The following is a 22,649-nucleotide window of genomic DNA, read 5'->3' on the forward strand; positions in this document are numbered from 1 at the left end:
TTATGCCCCTGTCCCACTTAGGAAACCTGATCGGAAACCTGTACCAGTAGCATTTAATGGAGAGACTCAACTTGGGCACCACTGGTCACCAGCCAACAATTACTAGTTTCAAAACATGACTCTTGTATCACTGTCAGCTATTATCTACTGTCCAATTGTTCAAAAGGAATGTCTGAGATAAGGTTGTCCTTTATTAAAACATGATTATTCCAGAAATGGATCGTTATCAAAAGTCAGACATTAACATTGAAGCATATGCCCAAAGTCGCAAACAAGGTGCAGTAGGGCTGAACAGATGTATAATACGTTGCACTTCAACACGTTAGGACACTAAACTAGGGCGAATAGGTAGGAAGGAACTGCAGATGCTAGTTTAAACTGAAGATAGACACAAAATGCTGGAGTAACTCAACGGGACAGGCAGCATCTTTGGAGGGAAGGAATGGGTGACGTTTCAGGTCGAGACCCTTCTTCAGTCTGAAGAAGGGTTTCGACCCGAAACGTCACCCATTCCTACTCTCCAGAGAAGCTGTTTGTCCTACTCCAGTTACTCCAGCACCTTGTGTCCATCTAGTGTGATGGACTCATTGGGCAAAATGGCCTGTTTCCATGCTGTACCTGTAAACTAAACTAAACAGTGTTGAAAACATTGCCAATGTAATACCCTTATACTTGCTGTGGTTATTGCAGTCAGTAATAAACAACGAATCAAACCAGAAGAGAATGCAACTTGGCGGTAAAACTATGTTGAAAGCAAATTTTAATGATTTCCTACATTTCCAAGAACTATTGGGTGTTGTGGAAGGCTGAAGATGGCATTGTTGCACACTTTAATGTACAGGAAGGTACTAAAATCTTTAAAGCAGCCTTCTCAAAATTGGGCTCAGAATTATTGAACGCATCATTAGCAGGATGGGCAGAAATTAGGTGAGGTAAAGCATGGAAAGGATCTTCAGAAGATGATCAAGAGGTGAACAATTGGGCAGAAAAATTCAGTGAGTGGGAACCAACAGCTCCAGACATTGTCTCTCAATGAGTGGATGTTGTTAGTAAGCCCTCTGTGTTCCTTCAGTTCTGGTCTCTTGTGCGTCCTTCATATCTCCAGTGACAGCTGGCTTGGTGAAAAAATGTATCTGATAATTGGGGTGGCACAATGGCACAGATGGTAGAGCTGCTACCATCTGGACCTCGGCGCTGTCTATGTAGAGTTTGCACGTTCACCCTGTGACCTCGTGGGTTTCCATTGCATCCTCTGGTTTCCTCCCACATCCCAAAGACATGCAGGCTTGTAGATCAATTGGTCTCTACATTTTCTCTAGTATGATCAATCAATCAACCGGCCAATTGATTGATTGATCGATCGGTCGGTCAGTCAGTCAGTCAGTCAGTGGAGATGGATCTCTTTTTTTTAATTTTTTTTTTTTTTATTAGAAGTACGGTAAATTACAATAACACACAACACATATATCTTAATACATTTTTTTGTACCGCTTCATTTTTTTTTTTTTAAAGCTTTAAGAAAAAGATAGAAGTAAGGAAAGTAAAGAAGGTGCGCAAGAGTTGTGAAGTGCAAGAGAGTGTTGGGAAAAGAAAGCCCCTTAGAAAAGAAGTTAGAGAAGGAAGTAAAGTAAGAAAGTAGACCCTAGAAAAGAAAGAAAAAGAAAGTAAGGACAATCGCTCTATTATAACATTAAACTCCGCAGAAAGACTACCAACCAAGTCTGTTTTTGTTGTTTTACCTCCCAATGCCAGGTCCTGATACCATTTATTTATTTATTTATTTTTAAAATTACTATTGCACCTCATGCTTGTAATAGGTCCATAAACGTAGACCACGTCTTTTGGAATTGGTTTGCTTTACCTGCTAAGAGGAATCTCATCTCTTCCAGATGTAATGTTTCAAACATATTTGATGTCCACATTTTTATTGTTGGTGTGGGCGCATTTTTCCAGAATTTAAGTATGAGCTTTTTTCCCATTATTAGCCCGTAATTGAGTAAATTCTTCTGATACACGTTTTGGAGATGGATCTCAATGCTGCAATTACAGCGGTTTTCCCTGTGGTTTCCACAATAAATGAATTCGTAAAAATGTATCCTCCTCGGTGGCCCTCCAACCAATAGCTGCACTCAAGCTGCAGTGTGAAGGTGCAATAAACATGATTTTCACTGCACACTGGGAATATTGCTAAGAATGGCAAACACTGACAAGGCCTTTAGAACAAACAAATGCCTTTGTCTAGGTATGTTACAAAACCTACCTTCAGCGGCGCTGTAATTCTGCCACTGGCCGTGTGCGCGATTTTGGCGCGTCTGAGGGGGGCGGGGTTAAAACAGGGTTTTTTCCCGACCTGGTCCCGAATTATATTTGTTGGAGTGCAAGATTTTGCTAAAGAATCGTTCCTCCGGCCGTTCTGTGTGTTTTAAAAAAAAATTCACCCGACAATTTAATCGCTGGAATGATTTTAAAATCAGCTTCTGAAGCCGTCAATGCCGACAACTGGGATGGATTTTATGGAGGGCCAGGTAAAAGAAAGCAGTTTATTTTTAAGTATAAAAGTGTTTCTTAAGATGTATTTAATTCACATTTTAAGTTGCGAAACGGTGATTTTTCCCCCGAAGAACCGGCAGTGTATTTCCTCAATGTTCTAAATGGTCCCGTTCCAGAAAAAAACACTCGCAAGATGATTTAAATGGCCATTAATTTACAGGTATTAAACATTAAATCCTTCATTTGACCTATAAACCCATGACAATGAGATTTAAAAATTATGTTATATTCTGATTTCTTGTGTGAATGTTATTTGGACACTTAGGCTATTTAAAAATGTTAATCTATTCTTAAGAAATAGATAGATGTTTAGATCTAGTAATTGAATTTTGTAATCAGCTACAATTAGGTAACTAACTAATTATATGCTTTAATTTCAAGTCATCTAAGTAAGATTGTTTCATATTTGTTTCAGAATGCTTCAATCTAGAATAACTGAAAATTTCTTTCAGTTCTCTTAAATTTTAAGAAAGTTATCGGCCTTTAAATGTTCTCGATCACGGCCTTTGTGTTAAGTCAATGAAAAAGCAATAGGGAACAAGATGCCAATTTCCGAGTATGAAAATGGCCATAACTTTTTTAATACTGAAGATATGAAAGTGAATTAGGTGTCAAATTAAACTTCCATTTATGCTTTATCTGATGGGATAAATTAAAGACTTGATTTTTAAAAACTCAAAATTTTGTAACATTGCTACTTTGACTCTGTTAGGTGAAGGGAATTGAGTGGAATTATTCCCAAATTTGGCCAACAGTCTCTTTCTGCCCTAAGCAAAGAATGATTCTGAATGATAAGTCCATCACAGGTCAACGACAGTGCAGACTAGAAAAGCAAAGATGGATCACGTTATCAACTCTCACGTCAATCTTTCTTGCTGCAATACTTCATCTCAGACGATTTACCAGGATTCGAGGCCCTGGTTATAGAGAAAGGAGATTATAGAGAAAGGTTGAACAGGCTAGGACTTATTCCATGGAGTGCAGGAGGATGATGGGCGATCTTATATAGGTGAATTAGATCATGAGAGGAATAGATCGGGTAAATGCACAAAATCCTTTACCCAGAATATGGGAATCAAAAACCAGGTCATAGGTTTAAGGTTCGGGGGGTGGGGGAGGGAAAGATTTAACAAGAACCTGAGGGACAACTTTTTTACACAAATGGTGGTAGATATATGGAATGAGCTGCCATAGGAGATAGTTGAAAATGTTTAAAAGACATTTGAACAAGTACATGGGTCGGACAGGTTTAGAGGGATATGGGCCAAACACAGGTAGGTGGGACTAGTGCAGTTGGGGCATGTTGGTCGATGAGGGCAACTGAGTTAGGCCACAAGGGCCCTGTTTCCACACAGTATGACTCTATGATCCTATGACTCGCTTCCAACAAACATCCCACTGGCCTGCAGCTGATTTACAACAAGAAAGGAAATGGTTCAGCTTCATCTGTTTCTGCATCATCAGTCCAATCTTATCCATCACACCACAGTGTAGAGACAGTGACTGCAAATGTGCACATTCAGAAGCCAGCCTCCAAATCATCACGGACTCATTCACCAAAGCAGATAAGAGAATGAACCTTATACTGAACATCTGCAAAATAAAGGTCTTCTATCAACCTAGGCCTATGTACAAGCCCATGTTCTGCGAATTAAGATCTGTGACAAGATTACATAAACCATGAGTCATTTTCTAATCATGTGAAGTATCTCTCAGTGAAAGCAAACATCAATGGCTAATCTTCCCATTCCCCAATCCCCCGGGAACAGCCTTTATTTATCAGAGGAACAATGTATTGGAAGATAAAGACCTCAAACATGACAGTCTACTAATTAGTAGCATCCATACCCTCTTGTACCTTTCAGAGGAAAGGCTTCACTTTTTCAGGCACCTCAACATGTGGAGTCATCCCATAAATACTACCTCAGTAAAGTCCAATGTCAACATTTGCTTCCAGGACAAACATTCTGGCATTCAAGACAGAACGTGCAATTTCCAATGAGAAGATAGTATCTTTTGTGTGCCCAACACCAGAGTTCTGAAACAGATATTCTATTTCAAGCTCTGTCATCTCAGGAAATTACAAGGGGGATACTTGAAGCAGGTCCAGAAATTCTTACATAAAGGTGACATCCTTATTGATAGATTCCATGACTTCCTCAAATGGAGACGCAGCATTTGGGATGGTACTGATACCTTGACATCTCTTTGGGAGCCCACGGGAGGCAGTGGAAAACAGTGGAAGCTGCTCCCGAACTGCTCACCCATCTGTTTAACATAGGACATAGGACATATCCAGCATAGGACTGTTCAGCAATCCCAGAACCCACAAAACTGAAGTAGAAGCAAGTCAACCTTGACTTCAGGAGAAATCGAGAAGAAAATGAAACTGGAATCTAACAAAGTCTGAGAGAAATCTAGTCAGCCCAAAAGGGTTTTTTTTTTTTAAAGTGCAGGGATTTTTGAGAAGAAAAATCTGACAAAATTAGTATTTGTGGGAGGGGGGGGGGGGGGGGGGGGGTGTAGAGGGGCAGGGTAGTTTGGGGAGGGAATAACACATTCAGCCAAGGACTGTTGAATGTTATGCTCAATTACTGATAACTATTGCTCATCTTGCTCAATGCTGAAATACAGTTCAATGCAGCCAACATTTGCTTTGGGACTCTTCAGGTCAATTGTGGCTTTGTATTGACCACTGGCCCAATAGGTAGAGATGAGTTGTTTTGGAATATTGAATTTTGTTGGTGGAAAGTACAAGAATCCCTGAAATGTAAAAGTTGAGAGTAAGCACAGTTCCTCCATCTTTAAATCCACACAGTGCACCAATACAGACAAGGGATATTTTAAACATTCAATGCACAAAAACAGAGAAAAAACAGGAACTACCTTCTATGTAGAACACAAAATGCTGGAGTAACTCAAGGAGTCAGGCAACATCTCTGGTGGACATGGAGAGGCCATGTTAAGGATTGGGGACCTTTAGAAGGGTGCCTTTGTCCACCCATCTGCCAATCACACCCCCCCCCCCCCCACCTCACCTGTATCCACCCATCACTTGCTCGGCTTTGTACCATTCCCCCTCTTATCCAGCCCAACATCTGCAGTTCCTTGTGTCTACGAAAAAGTATATATCAAGTGGGGCTTCCATTCACTTTCTGAAGATACCAAAAGCATTTTGCAGCCATCAACATACTTTTTCCAGTTTGTTCACTTTTGCAATGTAGAAAATCTTGTCTCAAGAAAAAAACATATTTAACCTATTTGCTGAATCTTTTCAGTGAGTTAATGGATAAAGTTAACGAGAGTCATGGTACTGGTGCAGTGCACAGGTTAAATCTATATACTTAAAAGTCTCATCTTGACCACTTCCTGTCTGCGCTGTATATTGATTTTAGAAAAATGCTACCCTGTATCGCTGTGATTTTTGGTCATCTTACTCACAGTCCTTCTCCGCTGAGCCAGCCCCGAGGATTTTTCCCATCAAAGAAAATTAAAGATGTTATGAGTGTTTAAAAAAACCTTGAGATCAGCTGATTGGTCCTCCCGCCTGTCAATCACCATAATGAAAGTAATACCCCTTCCGGGGGGGGGGGGGGGGGGGGGGGGAGGAGGAGGACTATAAAACCCCAGATGCCTGGACGTGAGTCAGTCACTCGCGAGGGAGAGGCCACCACTGTCATTCTAAGCTGTGAATCAACGGAACTGTGAGTCTGCAATGTACTTGCAATAAATGATTTGTTAGCCCTTAATGACAATGCCATGAGTTATTTGGCCTGCTGCCCTGCCTGTGCTTAAAAGTGCAATGCTTAATTGGAAATTAAATGAAATGAAATGACAATGCCAAGAGTTGTTTGGCCTGCTGCCCTGCCTGTGCTTAAAACTGCAATGCTTTATTAGGTCCGATTATGTTTGAAAAGAATACATACTTTATTAGGTCTGACTGTGTTTGGAAGGAATAAATGCTTTATTAGGTCTGACTGTGTTTAGTCCAAAATTCCCACTTATTTCGAGATCTCCAGTGATTACACTGATTGCGTAACTTCCGGTGTGTGCAGAAGTCACGCTGATTGCATAATTTCCGGTAAGTGCAGAGGTCACGCTGATTGCGGAAGTGCCGCTGACTGCGGAAAGCCCATAGTGGAGAGGCACTCAGCCGTGTGAATAGATTCAAGAAGGTTTACTGTCATATACATGGTGTGTGAGTCAGTGTGTGTGAGTGTGAGTGTGTGAGTGTGTGAGTGTGTGAGTGTGTGTGTGTGTATGTGAGTGTGTGAGTGTGTGTGTGAGTGTGTGTGTGAGAGAGTTTGTGTGAGTGTGTGTGTGAGAGTGAATGTGTGTGAGTGTATGTGTGCATGTGTGTGAGTGTATGTGCGTGTGTGTGTGAGTGTATGTTGGTGTGAGTGTATGTGTGTGTGAGTGTATGTGTGTGTAAGAGTGTATGTGTTTGTGTGTGTGAGTGTATGTGTGAGAGTGTATGTGTGTGTGTGTGTGTATGTGTGTGTATGAGTGTGTGAGTGTATGTGTGTGTGTGTGTGAGTGTATGTGTATGTGTGTATGTGTGTATGTGTGTGTGTGTGAGTGTATATGTGTGTGTGCAAGTGCGTGTGTGTGAGTATGAGTCTGTGTGTGTGAGTGTGTGTGTGTGTGAGTGTATGTGTGTAGAGTGTATGTGAGTGTATGTGTGCGTGTGTGTGTGTGTGTGAGAGTGTGAGTGTGTGTGTGTGATTGTGAGTCTATGTGTGAGAGTATGTGTGAGTGTATGTGTATGTGTAAGTGTGTGAATGTGTGTGAGTGTGTGAGTGAGTGTGTGAGTGTGTGAGTGAGTGAGTGAATGTATGTGTGTGTGTGAGTGTATGTGTGTGAGTGTATGTGTGTGTGTGTGGTGGAGTGTGTGAGTATGTGTGTGTATGTGTGTGAGTCTGTGTATGTGTGTGTGTGAGTGTGTGAGTGTGTGAGTGTGTGTGTATGTGTGTATGTGTGTGAGACTGTGTATGTTTGTGAGTGTGTGTGTGTATATATTGGAATTGGTGGAGAGGTGGAATGTTGCGTTGGGGACCAGCCTTCCCGTGTGAAGCTGGGACCCAACGGGTCCCACTTGGGCTAGTGTTTATTAATCTTGTTGCAATTTAATATAGAACTACAACATGATCTACTATTCTTCTGTTATGAATAGTTCAGGTTATCATTGAAACAATACTTAATGTAACATATTAAATGCACCCCAACTTAAATTTTATTTATTTGACATTATTTTTTCAAACCTGTGCCATGCCATTATAATGCAGATATGTGGTTTTAATCTGGGGTTTTCACTTTTAAATAGTGACACAAAAGTCAGTTGTATGTTTTAAAAGTAAGAGTTTGCAAAATATAAAATTAGTTGCAAGCAGCGTTTTAATCGATTATTTAATATAGAAAGGACTTGATCTACAGTATTTTTAATCTATTGTTCAGCACCAAGAATTGCCAGTTAATTATTCATCATATTAGTTACATGAAGTGAGATTTTATACCCAATTCTACTTTTCAACTCTTATGAGATTGATTCAAGTGTCATCTAAGAATTTATGGGATTAAAATGTTTCTGATTATCATAAAATGGATGGCACAGTGGTGCAGCAGTAGTGTTGCTGCCTTACAGCACCAGAGACCCGGGTTCAATCCTGACTATGGGTGTTGTCTCTATGGAGTTTATATGTTCTTCCTGTGACTGCATGGGTTTTCTCCAGGTGCTCCGCTTTCCTCCCACATTCCAAAGATGTGCAGATTTATAGGTTAATTGGCTTCTGTAAATTGTCCCTTGTGTGTTGGTGACCAAAAAGAGATGGTGTTTAACAAAGGTGGGTATTTGCTGAATGGCTGAAATGTGACTTTCTGGTCATTGTAAGGTACTAGTGCATAAGAGATCATTGGTGGCACGGACTTGGTAGGCTGAAGTCCTTGTTCAATGATGTATCTCTAAACTAAACTAAACTAAACTCCAAGGTCTTCCTGAAAAAGGTGCTACATAAATGAATTATCAGCATGGGCGAAATAGCAAGGAAAGCAAAGTGGAAGGAAATAGGAAAGAAGGATTCCGATCCAAAACGTCACCTGTCCATCTTCTCCAAAGAAGCTGTCTGACCCGCAGAGTCACTCCAGCACTGTGTCCTTTTCTCCAATTACAAGGCTATGTTAGAGAAGTCTTCACTTCTCTAACATAAAGGGCAGATCAATTAACCATGCAAATGAACAAGCTGAGGGGAACTCTGAGAGATTATAAAAGTTATGAAATTGGATTTAATTTCATATTATGCTACCCTATCACTTGTTGAAGGTGCATCGTAAAGTTTCCCCAAGTATAGTAGAAATGCTTCAGTCAGGTATACCTTACAGAGTACTGCATCAGGAAGCTTTTATATTTACATGTACAATCCAATGTTATATTGAATTCCAATTGAATTTTTGAATTTTCAATTCAATTTCAAGTTTTTATTTGCACATACTAAGGACGGCTCACTGGCATAGTGGTAGAGTTGCTGCTTTACAGCACCAGAGATCTGGGTTCGATCCTGACTATGGGTGCTGTCTGTACGGAGTTTGTACGTTCTTCCTTTGACCATACCAGTGGCAGCTTGAGGTGCAGATGGAGAAGATGTGGGGAGAGGGGAGGGAGGCTTGCCTGCGTGAAGGAACGCAAACATTCCAGAAGATGGCATCAGTGTGTTGTGCTTGAGAGCTGGATACCGATGATCTACAGACATCGATTACAATCATTCCACTTAGTACCTTTAAACCCTGGGGCGGAAACCAATGGTTGTGTACAATGCTATGCTTGATCACCATTTCTTTCTTCTTTACTATTTTTATACTTATTTTGTGGGCTGTAGGCATTGCCAGCAAAGGTGGCATTTACTGGCCATCCCTAATTTCCCTTAAGAGGGTGGTGTTGTGCAGCCATCTTGAACCACTGTCGTCCTGCTGTGGGGAATCCCACAGTGCTGCTGGACAGAGAGTTCCAGGACTTAGATGCAGTAACTATGAAGAACAAGGGACACATTTTTATGGGACCCATGTATGCATGAGAGAGTTGGATATAGCCCTTTGGGCCAACAAAATCAAGGGATATGGGGAGAACGCAGGAATGGGGTACTGATTCTGGATGATCAGCCATGATGATATTGAATGTCAGTGTTGGCTTGAAGGGCCGAATGACCTACTCCCGCCTAGATTGGCACCAATTCCTCCCCTCCCCCTCCATTGATAATTCATGACTCCAATCCTTTTATCTCACACCTTTTTTTAAATCTCTGGTCTTTGCCCAACCATTTGCCCATCAAAATCCCCCTGACCTATGCCCACCTATTATCTGCCATGCTTTGGCCTGCCTCACCACTCTTTCAGCCCCCCCACCCACACCCACACACACACAATCAGCCTGACCTGAAACGTCACCCATTCATGTTTTCCAGAGATGCTGCCTGACCCGTTTGGTGAGATTAGTTTATCTTGGCATCATGTTCAGCACAGACATTGTGGGCTGAAGGGTCTGTTCCTGTGCTGTACGGTTCTATGTTCTGATGCCCATCTCTAACTATTACTCCACTCTTCCCATTTTAGCTGATAATTATGCTACCTTTAATACTCCAGCCCTCTGACTCACTTCCTGCATGTGACGCTGGTAAGCTTGTGAAGTTGATTTCATAAAGGGCAGATCAACTAACCACGCAGCCAGTTGGACTGGTCTATTTGAAACTCTGGGAACTCTGTGATTGATTCTTAATTACAATTCAAAATGGGCAATAAATTCTGACTTTATCAGTGATGTTCCTTAACCAGTGAATGAATTTTGACCAAGTCCATTCTAAACCTCAGCTTTCATAATCTTGCTCTGGAAGGGAGATGAATTTTGAATAAAGAGATATCATTAGAATCCATTATCTCTTTATACAAAATCTCACAGATCTACAAACACCTACAGTATTTCAATCGTTTCACTTACTGCCTTAAAACCATGGGATGGAAATGAAATGGTGTTGGAAAGAACTGCAGGTGCTGGTTTATGCTGATGATAGGCACAAAATGTTGGAGTAACTCAGCGGGCCAGGCAGCCTGGCTGGAGAAAAGGAATAGGTGATGTTTCGGCTCAGAACCCTTCTCCATCTTTCAGTCTGACGAAAGGTTCGGACCCGAAACGTCACATATTCCTTTCCTCCAGAGCTGCTGCCTGACCCACTGAGTTAATCCAGCATTTTGTTTCTATCTACTGGTCATGGAAAATGTCAATTTTTTATACTGTTACTTGCAAATGCATCATAATAAATGTGTATGTGCACAACTGGAGAGGCATAACTTACACTGCTAACTGAGCAACTTGGTCCCAGATGAAGCGGCTTGCAGAGATCAAAAGTGCATTCGGAATCACTACAGGGAAGTTTCCACCAAAAGAGAAGTTTCTTGTGTATAGTCACTTCAGCCTGAGACAATAAAACGTCAGAGTATCACTAATTATTTCATCATTCATTAAAAATTATACTTATATTATTGTCAGGTGTCAGATCTTTGCGGCATGGTGGTGTAGTGGTAGAGCTACTGCCTTACAGCGCCAGAGACATGTGTTTGACACCTGAGGGCATCTTGGTCCAGATCTTCTTCCCAAACTGTAGTTCCGATGGACTCTTCCCTGTCAGGCTGTGTGGTGCAACTCTAAATGCTGCTACATATGACAAGACGATCTCCTTCCAATCATTGCTTTCTGCTTGGGCAATTCTCATTCCCTTCTCTCAAGATTGGTTCTGACATTCCACTTTTCCATTGGTTAGAGGCTACTTTTGTGTGACTTTGTAAAGGTACACATCTGTGATCTTAAGTAATCAGCAAACACCTGAGAAATTAACTGAAGCTCATTGTTTTATGAAGATTTCCATCAGAACTGCTAAAGTCTTTTCTGCCATTCTAGACTTCATTATCACATGCTCATAATAACTGCTGCAGTAGTCAATGACAACTCCTGATGGGACTGGAACTAGAAGTATTGTCTCTCCTGATGGGAATGGTTCCAGAAAATGTACAGCAACATCTTAACATGGTCCTGCCTTTAGCAATGTGCTTCGTATTGGCTCAGGTGGATTGGGTCCGGTTACCATCTGACATTCATGGCCTGACCTCACATGTCGTTCCACATCTTTTTCCATCCCAGGCCACAAAACGTTTGTAGTGTGATTTTGTTTAGTTCCATCAGCTCCTAAATGTCCTTCATGAGCCAATGTGATCATTCTAGATCTTAGCTTTGTTGTCACTACGAACCTGTTTCCTCTCTGCACTCATTTTCCAAACTGTACAGAGTTAATCTCTGATGGCTGTATATGCCTTGTGTGGACATTTCTCCCAGTCACCTCTTTGGATCCACTCTCTAACATCCTGCATTTCAGGAACCTTGTCTGACTCTTCTTCTATCTCCCTTGTCCTCATTGCTCTTGGGATGGAGTGTACTCCAGCAAATCGAACAAATGATTCTGCCTCAGTCCCCAGTGTAGACCCTTGCAGCATGTCCACCTTCAGCAACCTGGATAGTGAGTCAGCGATGTTCTTCCCAGTGATGTGGATCACTCTGTACTTGTACTGTTGGAGTCTATGCATTCTTCTTTCGATCTGAGCATGTTGTTTGGATTGTGGAGAGTACATTCCCCTCTCCAAGCAGGACAACGTAAAAGCCACAACATCATCTCTTGCAGATGGACGAATGCCAACCATTAATGTTTTACAGTCTCAGGAGATCTAAATGTTCTTTGTGGCTGACTAAGTACATTTTGTAGTGTAGCTATTGTCGTATTGAGAGAAACACAGCAAATTGTTTCCCCGTTAAGCACCAATGGAAGATTTCATCATGCGTGTAGACTGGGAATATCAGGTTGGTGCTGGACTCCAAGAAAGGGAGTTTATGGAGTGCTTCGAGATGGATTCTTAGAGCAGCTTGTACTGGAGCCTCTCAGGGAGTAAGCAATTCTAGGTTTAGTGTTGTGCAATTAACTGGATTTGATAAGGGAACTAGAATGTTGCCTGGGTTTCAACAACTAAGTTACAGAGATAGGTTGAATAAGTTAGGTCTTTATTCTCTGGAGCGCAGAAGGTTAAGGGGGGACTTGATAGAGGTCTTTAAAATGATGAGAGGGATAGACAGAGTTGATGTGGACAAGCTTTTTCCTTTGAGAATAGGGAAGATTCAAACAAGAGGACATGACTTCAGAATTAAGGGACAGAAGTTTAGGGGTAACATGAGGGGGAACTTCTTTACTCAGAGAGTGGTAGCGGTGTGGAATGAGCTTCCAGTGGAAGTGGTGGAGGCAGGTTCGTTGGTATCATTTAAAAATAAATTGGATAGGCATATGGATGAGAAGGGAATGGAGGGTTATGGTATGAGTGCAGGCAAGTGGGACTAAGGGAAAAAAAGTTGTTCGGCACGGACTTGTAGGGCCGAGATGGCCTGTTTCCGTGCTGTAATTGTTATATGGTTATATGGTTATATGTTAACTCAAGGTAAAGGAGCCATTAGGAGGTTGTGACCATAATATGATGTTTTAATCTACAATTTGAGAGGGAGAAGGGAAAATCGGAAGTGTCAGTATTACAGTTGAGCAGAGGGGACCACAGAGGCATGAGGGAGGAGCTGGCCAAAGTTGACTGGAAAGAGACACTAGCAGGGATGACTGGTGGAACAACAATGGCAGGTATTTCTGTGAATAATACAGAAGGTGCAGGATCAGTTCATTCCAAAGAGGAAGAAAGATTCTAAGGGGAATAAGGCAACCATGGTTGACAAAGGAAGACAAGGACTGAAAAAAAAAAAAAGAGAAGTATAACATAGCAAAGATGAGTGGGAAGACAGAGGATTGGGAAACTTTTAAAGAGCAACAGAAGATAACTAAAAAGCCAATATGGGGAGAAAAGATGAATTACGAAGGTAGGCTAGCTAAGAATATAAAGGAGGATAGTAAAAGCTTCTTTAGGTATGTGAAGAGGAAAAAAATAGTAAAGACAAATGTGGGTCCCTCGAAGACAGAAACAGGTGAATTTATCATGGGGAACAAGGAAATGTCAGACGAGTTGAACAGGTACTTTGGATCTGTCTTCACTAATGAGGACACAAACAATCCTCCTGATATCGTAGTGGCCAGAGGACATAGGGTGATGGAGGAACTGAAGGAAATTTACATTAAGCAGGAAATGGTGTTGGGTAGACGGATGGGGCTGAAGGCTGATAAATCCCCAGGGCCTGATGGTCTGCATCCAAAGGTACTTAAGGAAGTGGCTCGAGAAATCGTGGATGCATTGGTGATCATTTTCCAATGTTCTATAGATTCAAGATCAGTTCCTATGGATTGGAGGGTAGCTAATGTTATCCCACTTTTAAAAAAAGGAGGGAGAGAGAAAACAGGCAGTTATTAGCCTGACATTGGTGCTGGAGAAGATGCTGGAGTCAATTATAAAAGATGAAATAGCTGGCACATTTGGATAGCAGTAACAGGATTGGTCCATGTCAGCATGGATTTACAAAGGGGAAATCATGCTTGACTAATCTTCTGGAATTTTTTGAGGATGAAACTAGGAAAATGGACAAGCGGGAGCCAATGGATGTAGTGTATCTGGACTTTCAGAAAGCTGTTAATAAGGTCGCATATAGGAGATTAGTGTGCAAAATTAGAGCACATGGTATTGGGGGTAGGGTACTGACATGGATAGAAAATTGGTTGGCAGACAGGAAGCAAAGATAAGGATTAACGGGTCCGTTTCAGAATGGCAGCCAGTGGGTACTGCAAGGCTCGGTGCTGGGACCGCAGCTATTTACAATATACATTAATGATTCAGATGAAGGGATTAAAAGTAACATTAGCAAATTTGCAGATGGTGCAAAGCTAGGTGGCAGTGTGAACTGTGAGGAGGATGCTATGAGGATGCAGGGTAACTTGGACAGGTTAGGTGAGTGGGCAAATGCATGGCAGATGCAGTTTAACGTGGATAAATGTGAGGTTATCTACTTTGGTGGCAAGAACAGGAAGGCAGATTATTATCTGAATGGTGTCAAGTTAGGAAAAGGGGAAGTAGAACGAGATCTGGGTGTCCTTGTTCATCAGTCACTGAAAGTAAGCATGCAGGTACAGCAGGCAGTGAAGAACGCTAATGGCATGTTGGCCTTCATAACGCAAGGTGTTGAATATAGGAGCAAAGAGGTCCTTCTGCAGTTGTACAGGGCCCTGTGTTTAGTTTTGGTCTCCAAATTTGAGGAAGGACATTCTTGCTATTGAGGCAGTGCAGCGTAGGTTCACGAGGTTAATTCCCAGGATGGCGGGACTGTCATATGTTGAAAGAATGGAGCGACTGGGCTTGTGTACACTGAAATTCAAAAGGCTGAGAGGGGATCTTATTGAAACATATAATATTATTAAGGGATTTGACAAGCTAGAGGCAGGAAGCATGTTCCCGATGTTGGGGAGTCCAGAACCAGGGGCCACAGTTTAAGAAAAAGAGGCAGGCCATTTAGAACAGAGATGAGGAAAAACTTATTCACCCAGAGTTGTGAATCTGTGGAATTCGCTGCCTCACAAGGCAGTGGAGGCCAATTCTCTGGATGCTTTCAAGAGGGAGTTAGATAGAGCTCTTAAAGATAGCAGAGTCAAGGGATATGGGGAGAAGGCAGGAACGGGGTACTGATTGTGGATGATCAGCCATAATCAGTGAATGGCGGTGCTGGCTCAAAGGGCCGAACGGCCTCTACTCCTGCAACTATTGTCTATTGTCTATTGACAATGTGATGATATCTAGTTAAGCTTTATTTGATATTGGCCAGGATAATGGAATGGACAAACAAACTCTTCAAAATAAGATTGTGCAATCTTTTTTCTCCACCTGATGGGACAAGAAGGAGGTGGACCTTCAACTGATATCCCATCGGAAAGGCAGCACCTTTTCTTTTGCAGTACACCTCACCCTCAGCTCTGCTTTGGATATCAAACTGCATTGTGCTCAAGCTGCTTTAATGGGACATGAACCTACAACCCTGCACTCAAACAGGACCTCAAAGAGTATTTTCCGATAAATATGTCTTCAATTAAGGTGGACATAAAATGCTGGAGTAACTCAGCGGGACAGGCAGCGTCTCTGGAGAGAAGGAATGGGTGACGTTTCGGGTCGAAACCCTTCTTCAATTAAAACGGTTGTTCTGAATTGTTGGTTATAACCAGTCACCAGTCAAGAAGGAAATTGAAAGCAGATGGGACAATAATATGTCCAAAATAACATAAAATCCAAAAAGGTGTGTGAGCCTGGAATTCCTGAAGACAGATGCTTCACTTGTGCTTCTCCATAGGCCTATACCAATTCTTTGTAGGAACCTGGTGAACAGATTTTCTTTAACATAAGTATCAGGAATTCTGATTCCACCATATATTTGCATACAAAATTGGAAGAAGGGGAATCACTAATTCAAGTCCGTTGATTTGGTGGCAATTTTGTCTTTAAGTTGCAGCAGTATGAGGGGATGCAAGCACTTTGTGAGTCCAATGTCAGTGGAAATCGGGACACAGAGCAAGGATTGAAGTGGCCTAGCACCTCATAGAGTGAAGAACCTTTCTACACCAGCGGACTATCTGCAAGTGTTTCAGGAAAAGAATAACCATTTTTTAAATTCTGGAGTAAACTTTCATGGAGCCATCAAGTTCTGCTCATAGTTGTGAGCCACTCATTGCAACACGATTAAGGACAGAGATGTCAAAATATGTGTTACCTACCAATAAATATCGCTGAGGCCGTGATGTATAAACTTGCTGTAGACATGGACAATGGCAATTGAACATGATTTTATTTACTCTGCATAAACAATTTCATTGTTCATAAAATCCTTGTGTTATGCAACAGAATATGTGGACGTGTGGGAAGGAACTGCAGATACTGGTTTAAAGCAAAGATAGACACAAAAAGCTGGAGTAACTCAGCGGGTCAGACAGCATCTCTGGAGAAAAGGAGTAGGTGACGTTTCGGGTCGAGACCCTTCTTCACCTCGACCCGACACAGCACCTATTCCATTTCTCCAGAGATGCTGTCTGACCCGCTGAATTACTCCAGCTTGTTGTGTCTATCGTCAGAATATGCGGACTTGCTACTTTTACATTAAAAGGATGAATCATGCTAAATGTGTTTGCTGTTGGAAGAAATAATTGGCTCCTAATGAATTGCCGTGTCCCTGCACAACCCAGGATCTTTCGGAAAGTAAGTCAGTAACTTCCCTCTTGGATATTGGTAATGAATCCCACCTGAATGACTCAGATCATTCCACAAACCAAAGGTTCTTGGTGTTGTGCTGTCTTGAGATTGTGGTATATGTTGTTGATTTATTACCAGTCCTTGCACTCTGTGTACATTGTCTTGATTAATATTAATACCAATAAATCCATTGAATGTGAAACCTCTTGAAACATATCTGTGCCAAAGTTCAATGTAAAATATATTTTGTACAGTGTTCCAACACAAGATGAAGTTCTGTTTATGGCTTTTGTTATGATTAGTTTTCAAGTGTTCAGCATTTTATCAGGGTACATTATGCCTTCGCTTAATTTGTCTTCGGAGAGAGCACAGGAGTTGTTTGTTGAGATCTGGATTACTGTACATCATAAAACCTGTGTTAATGGTAACTACAAGCTGGTGGTCCAAATATACCAGCAACTAGATTGCTTAAAATACCAAATGATGTAAATCCACTAACTAATCCTCTTTGGAATCATAGAAAATCCAGGATCTGGAGTGTCTTGCTTTCCCACTCTTCAAGTTAACCGAATATATTGACACTGGTTGGTATAGGTTTCATGCGACTTGGAATGGCATGAGACAAAGCATTTAGTGCTGGAATAGTGACAATTTGAAAGACACTCAAGGTTCACTGTTTAAGTGACTTTGATGAAATGTACTGTACATAGTTTATATGTAATCAACCTTCATTTTACAAAATAAATCACCCTGTTTTATTGGAAGAAGTCATTGTACATTGTGTCCTCTGTACTTTAGACTGTCTTATGTCTTAAGCTAGCTTTATATACTGTTGGTCAATTCATATCCCCCCCCCCACCCCCCACCCAACCTTCAATTCAAAGCCAGATATTCTTCACAATAAATACTAAGTTTCTGAACTCAGAGATGCATTTTGCAAATTACGCCAGTGACTACACTTCAGAAGCACATTAATAGTTGTAAACAGTTTTGAAAATGCGGAATTAGATTCATGGTATGCAAATTGTTCCTCCATTAACAGACAGGATTGAACAGAAAAGAGGTAAGTGTGCAGAATTCTGTATTAACATTGAATTAATTATTCTTTACCTTAAGTAATGTCAGCGACTCAGCCACATAGGCAGTCCCTTCAAGCAAGATTTGTCCTGGTATTTTAATAGGATCCGGTTGAACTGTCATGTTTTTCAGTGTGACCGGCTCCTCACCTCCCCTACAGTTTCTCCAGGAAAGGCCATCTGACTGGCATGAAAAAAAGTGGATCACAAGTCCATACAACACAGCAATCTCTATTAGGAATTTTGCTTACCATTAAGACAAGTTTAGTTTAGTTTAGTTTAGGGGACACAGCGTGGAAACTGGCCATCAAGTCCACACCAACCATCCTTTAAACTTTGCCCCGCTCACCTTATACATCCGAGACACAGCACGGAAACAAGCACCGAGACTGCGCCGACCAGCGATCACCCCGTACACTAACACTATCCGACACACTAGGGACAATTTTACCAAAGACAATTAGCCTACAAATCTGTACGTCTTCGGAGTGTGGGATGAAACTGGACCACCCGGGGAAAACCCACACAGTCACGAGGAGAACGTACAAGCTCCGTACAGACGGCACCCATAGTCAGGATCAAACAAGGGTCTTTGCCGCTGTCAGGCAGCAATTCTACAGCTGCGCCACCTTGCCGCCCTTATATTTCTGGAGTGTCTCACTTGTACTCCCTACAAGCTTAAATTTCTTATAGAGTTATCGAGTCATAGGGCATGGAAATATTCCCTTCGACCCAACTCACCCATGCTGACCATGATGCCCATCTAACATCCCATTTACTCATAATTTTTCACAATATAAACCATTCAGCCCATCAAATCTGTGCAATCTTGTCAATCCCATTCCCTTTATTTCCCTGTGAACTATTTTCTTCCATATGCCCAACAAACACCACCTCCCCCACCTTCCCACTAAATCCTACCTGACTTCATTCGGGGTAACTTGAAATAACCATTAATCCACTAGCCAGTGCATATTTGGGATCGGGAGGGGACACGAGCATGCAGGGGAAACCCACACAGTGATAGGGAGAATATTGCTGCTCCCTGACTCTCAGTCTGATAAAGTGTCTCGACCTCAAACGTCACCTACAGGTATTCCTATTTCCCAGAGATGCTGCCTGGCCAGCATCATTTATTTCCTAGATGCTGCCTACTCCAGCATTTTGTGCCTATCGCCGGGAGGACATACTAACTGAACGGCACCAAAGGTCGGGATCAAATGCAAATCGTTGGAGCTGCAAGATATTTGCGACGCCCTTCATTAAGTTACATTTGGAAAGAGCATGAGAGGTGGTTGGTATAAAGAATCAGTTTGCATTCCACAGAGAGGAGCCTGATCTTGTCTTCTGTGACAGCATTAATTTCACAGTACATACTTCGGTTTATTTTGAGCAGAAGAGTATCAGTTTAATTGTATACTTACACTGCTTAGTTGGTGGAACACAAAAAGAGGCAGCAAGAGAACTTCAAACGAAAGAGCCATCTTCCCCTCAACTCAAGCGCCACAGCAGCAGAAACGCAAGCCTTGAATGGAGTGGTGGTTTTGTACTCATCACTGCCAGCATGTAATCATTTCTCTTCAATCACAGCCAATCATTGCACAGACCTTTTGCATATTTCACCACTTGTTACTCAAACTGAGTTTTTCCTTGAACATTTACTGACATCGTTCCATTCACTGGTAACAAAAGTTTCAGTTCCGGGACCAATAGTTTTAAGGCTTTGCCAGTTTATTTTTCCCTTTTGAGTAGGCTTACGCCAACATTTGAAAAAAATCGGGGTAAAGTATTCAACCATACTTATGGTTAGTTATGGGTTGGCATAAACCCATAAGGGCTGTGGCAGCTCTGAATCCATTGATGATTTTTTCTGATTAAGGCAGCTTCCAGATTTGGGTTCAAGGCTGTACTGTACAACAAGTAAGTCTGAAGGCTGCACACACACAACAGTAGTTTAGTGGATTGCAAAGAACTGCAGATGCTGGTTTAAATAGAAAGTAGACACAAAATGGTGGAGTAAAATAGAGAGAGTTCAGAGGAGATTTACTAGAATGTTGCCAGGGTTTCAGCAACTAAGTTACAGAGAAAGGTTGAACAAGTTAGGTCTTTATTCTTTGGAGCGCAGAAGGTTAAGGGGGGACTTGATAGAGGTCTTTAAAATGATGGGAGGGATAGACAGAGTTGACGTGGATAAGCTTTTCCCATTGAGAGTAGGGACGATTCAAACAAGAGGACATGACTTGAGAATTAAGGGACAGAAGTTTAGGGGTAACATGAGGGGGAACTTCTTTACTCAGAGAGTGGTAGCTGTGTGGAATGAGCTTCCAGTGGAAGTGGTGGAGGCAGGTTCGATTTTATCATTTAAAAATAAATTGGATAGGTATATGGACGGGAAAGGAATGGAGGGTTATGGTCTGAGTGCAGGTAGATGGGACTAGGGGAGAATAAGTGTTCGGCACGGACTAGAAGGGCCTAGTTTGCCTGTTTCCGTGCTGTAATTGTTATATGGTTATATGGTTATATTGTTATATGGTTATAACTCAGCGGGACAGGTAGCATCTCTGGAGAGAAGGAATGGGTAACGTTTTGGGTCGAGACCCTTCTTCAGACTGATGTCAGGGGAGTGGGCGGTACAGAGAGAATCTGTAGTCGGAGACAGTAAGACTGGTAGGCGAACTAGGAAAGGGGAGGGGATGGAGAGAGAGGGAAGCAAGGGCTACTTGAAGTTAGAGAAATCAATATTCATACTGCTGGGGTGCAAGCTACCCAAGTGAAATATGAGGTACTGTTCCTCCAATTTGCACTGAGCCTCACAGTTTAGTAGTTGTTTAGAGATACTGTGCCAAATGTCCATGCCGAGCAGTGATCCCCATACACTAGTTCTATCCTATAAACTAGGGACAATTTACAGAAACCAATTAAGCACTGAAGAAGGGTCCTGACCTGAAACGCCACCCATCCTTTTTCTTCAGAGATGCTGCCTGACCCGCTGAGTTACTCCAGCACTTGTGTCTATCTTTACCTATAAAGCTGCATGTCTTTGGATCAACAGAGCTGCAAGGAAAACAAGAAAAGGAATGCCACTTATAGGATTGCTTTGTTGGGGGTTGGCAGAATAAGAACACGGAGTGTAAACTGTGGGGGATGATGGAGGTCCACCAGTTGCATCCCAGGGGCTCCATGTCCTGGCAGAAGCTAACTGGCCATGGAATAACTGGGATGTTCTCCCCCCTGCATTCTGGGGTGATGCCTGGACCATGGTTGAGAAGGTCGCTAATGAAGAGAGGAATGAGAATTTCAGAAGGAAACTGAGGAATCAAATGGGAGGGGGATAAATAATTAGGAAGATTCAATGTGGTGGTTCCACAGGCAAACGTGTCTGCCGTGGACTAAGAAAAGTGCAAAGATTGAAAGCACGAGGAGTATTAAGCAGAAAACAATCTGGGACATGATTACACCGCTTTTTAAAAACTGGTTAGATAAGCCCTGAATTCATCCCATCAGAAGGCCCTGGATTTGGGACCTACAGTAGGAACCACTATTGAGCTATTGTATTGGTAATAGATTTGGAGGCAAGGAAAGTTCATGTTCATAAGTCATAGGAGCAGTAATTGGACATTCAGCCCATCAAGTCTACTCCACCATTCAATCATCGCTGATCTATCTTTCCCCCTCAGCCCCATTCTCCTGCCTTCTTCCCATAACCTTTGACACCCTTACTAATCAAATATCAGTCAATCTCCACTTTTACGTAATGACTTGGCCTCCACAGACATCTGTGGTATTGAATTCCACAGATTCCTCATCCTTTGAAAATTAATTCCTCCAAATCTCCTTTCTAAAGGTACGTCTTTTTACTCCGAGGCTGTACCCTCTGGTTCTAGATTCTCCCACTGGTGGAAATATCCTCTCCCCATTCACTCTATCCAGGCCTTTCACTATTTGGAAAGTTTCAGAGGTTCCCCCTCACCCCTCTAAACTCCAGCGAGTACAGGCCAAGAGCCCATCATACATAAACACAATGATCCCTGGGATCATTCTCATAAACCTACTTTTGACCCCCTCCAACGCCAGCACATCCCTCCTCCGACATGGGGCCCAAAACTGCTCATAATAATGTTGCTACCATTGAGGCAAGATCTGTATGGTTGACAGGATTTTCTTGTGCTTCATCAGCCCAGACATTGGCAAAAAGGTCATACTCAAAGGAAGAGGGCTTGGAAGGATTACGCAAAGGGGTAGACTAATGGCAAAAGAGGAGGGAGGGCTGGTCACATTGTACCTCAGCGGGAGCTTGAGTCTGAACTTAAACCTGTCACTTCATCTACATCCCTGCTACTGTCGTTTACAATGGTCCAGATCATAAAGTTCGTAAAGGCAACTTCCAGACTGAACAAGTACTCAGCAGCAGCTCCCACTGCAGGACTGACCGGTGGGGGCCGGTGGGGGCCGGTGATGTAACATATCAGCTGTGTAACACGTACTATAATATTTTGGTGGACATAGGGGAATTGGTAGCAATAACTAACCAGGCCCCTGCTGAAGCATGGGGATGGTTAGACCTACAAAGAGTGAACTTCTGTGTTGAACATATTAGAAATATGGAGACTGCTCCTTCCTCCTCTCTCTCTCTGTGCTGTAACACTGAAGGCAGTATACGGGGAAAGAACATTGAGTTGGGCAAGCACCATCATTAACCCTAGGAAAGCATTCATGTCAGGGTCAATGAATGAACATGACATACAGAACCTGCAACTTGGCTTGCATAACCACAGTGACTCTCATTTT

The 22,649-nt window shown here is 42.2% G+C and overlaps 1 protein-coding gene across 2 annotated transcripts; it reads right to left on the reverse strand.

Annotated features, from left to right (window-relative positions):
• Nucleotides 1-3,902: 3,902 nt before the first annotated feature.
• On the reverse strand, nucleotides 3,903-19,384 carry LOC116978622 (ganglioside GM2 activator-like). 2 transcript variants are annotated; one of them, XR_004413481.1, is made up of 4 exons: nucleotides 18,783-18,886; nucleotides 17,896-18,045; nucleotides 10,887-11,006; nucleotides 3,903-5,313 (listed from the first exon to the last, which is right to left on the reverse strand). XR_004413481.1 is itself a non-coding variant. In XM_033029907.1 (4 exons), exons 1-4 carry the CDS (start codon nucleotides 19,343-19,345, stop codon nucleotides 5,152-5,154), a joined length of 492 nt encoding a protein of 163 aa, XP_032885798.1. In that variant the 5' UTR covers nucleotides 19,346-19,384; the 3' UTR covers nucleotides 3,903-5,151. The 2 variants fall into 2 exon arrangements, 1 of the variants encoding a protein (XP_032885798.1); XM_033029907.1 differs by lacking the exon at nucleotides 18,783-18,886 and adding an exon at nucleotides 19,286-19,384.
• Nucleotides 19,385-22,649: the final 3,265 nt, after the last annotated feature.

The sequence above is a fragment of the Amblyraja radiata genome, chromosome 11 (assembly GCF_010909765.2).
Source record: "Amblyraja radiata isolate CabotCenter1 chromosome 11, sAmbRad1.1.pri, whole genome shotgun sequence".
Lineage (NCBI taxonomy): Eukaryota > Metazoa > Chordata > Chondrichthyes > Rajiformes > Rajidae > Amblyraja > Amblyraja radiata.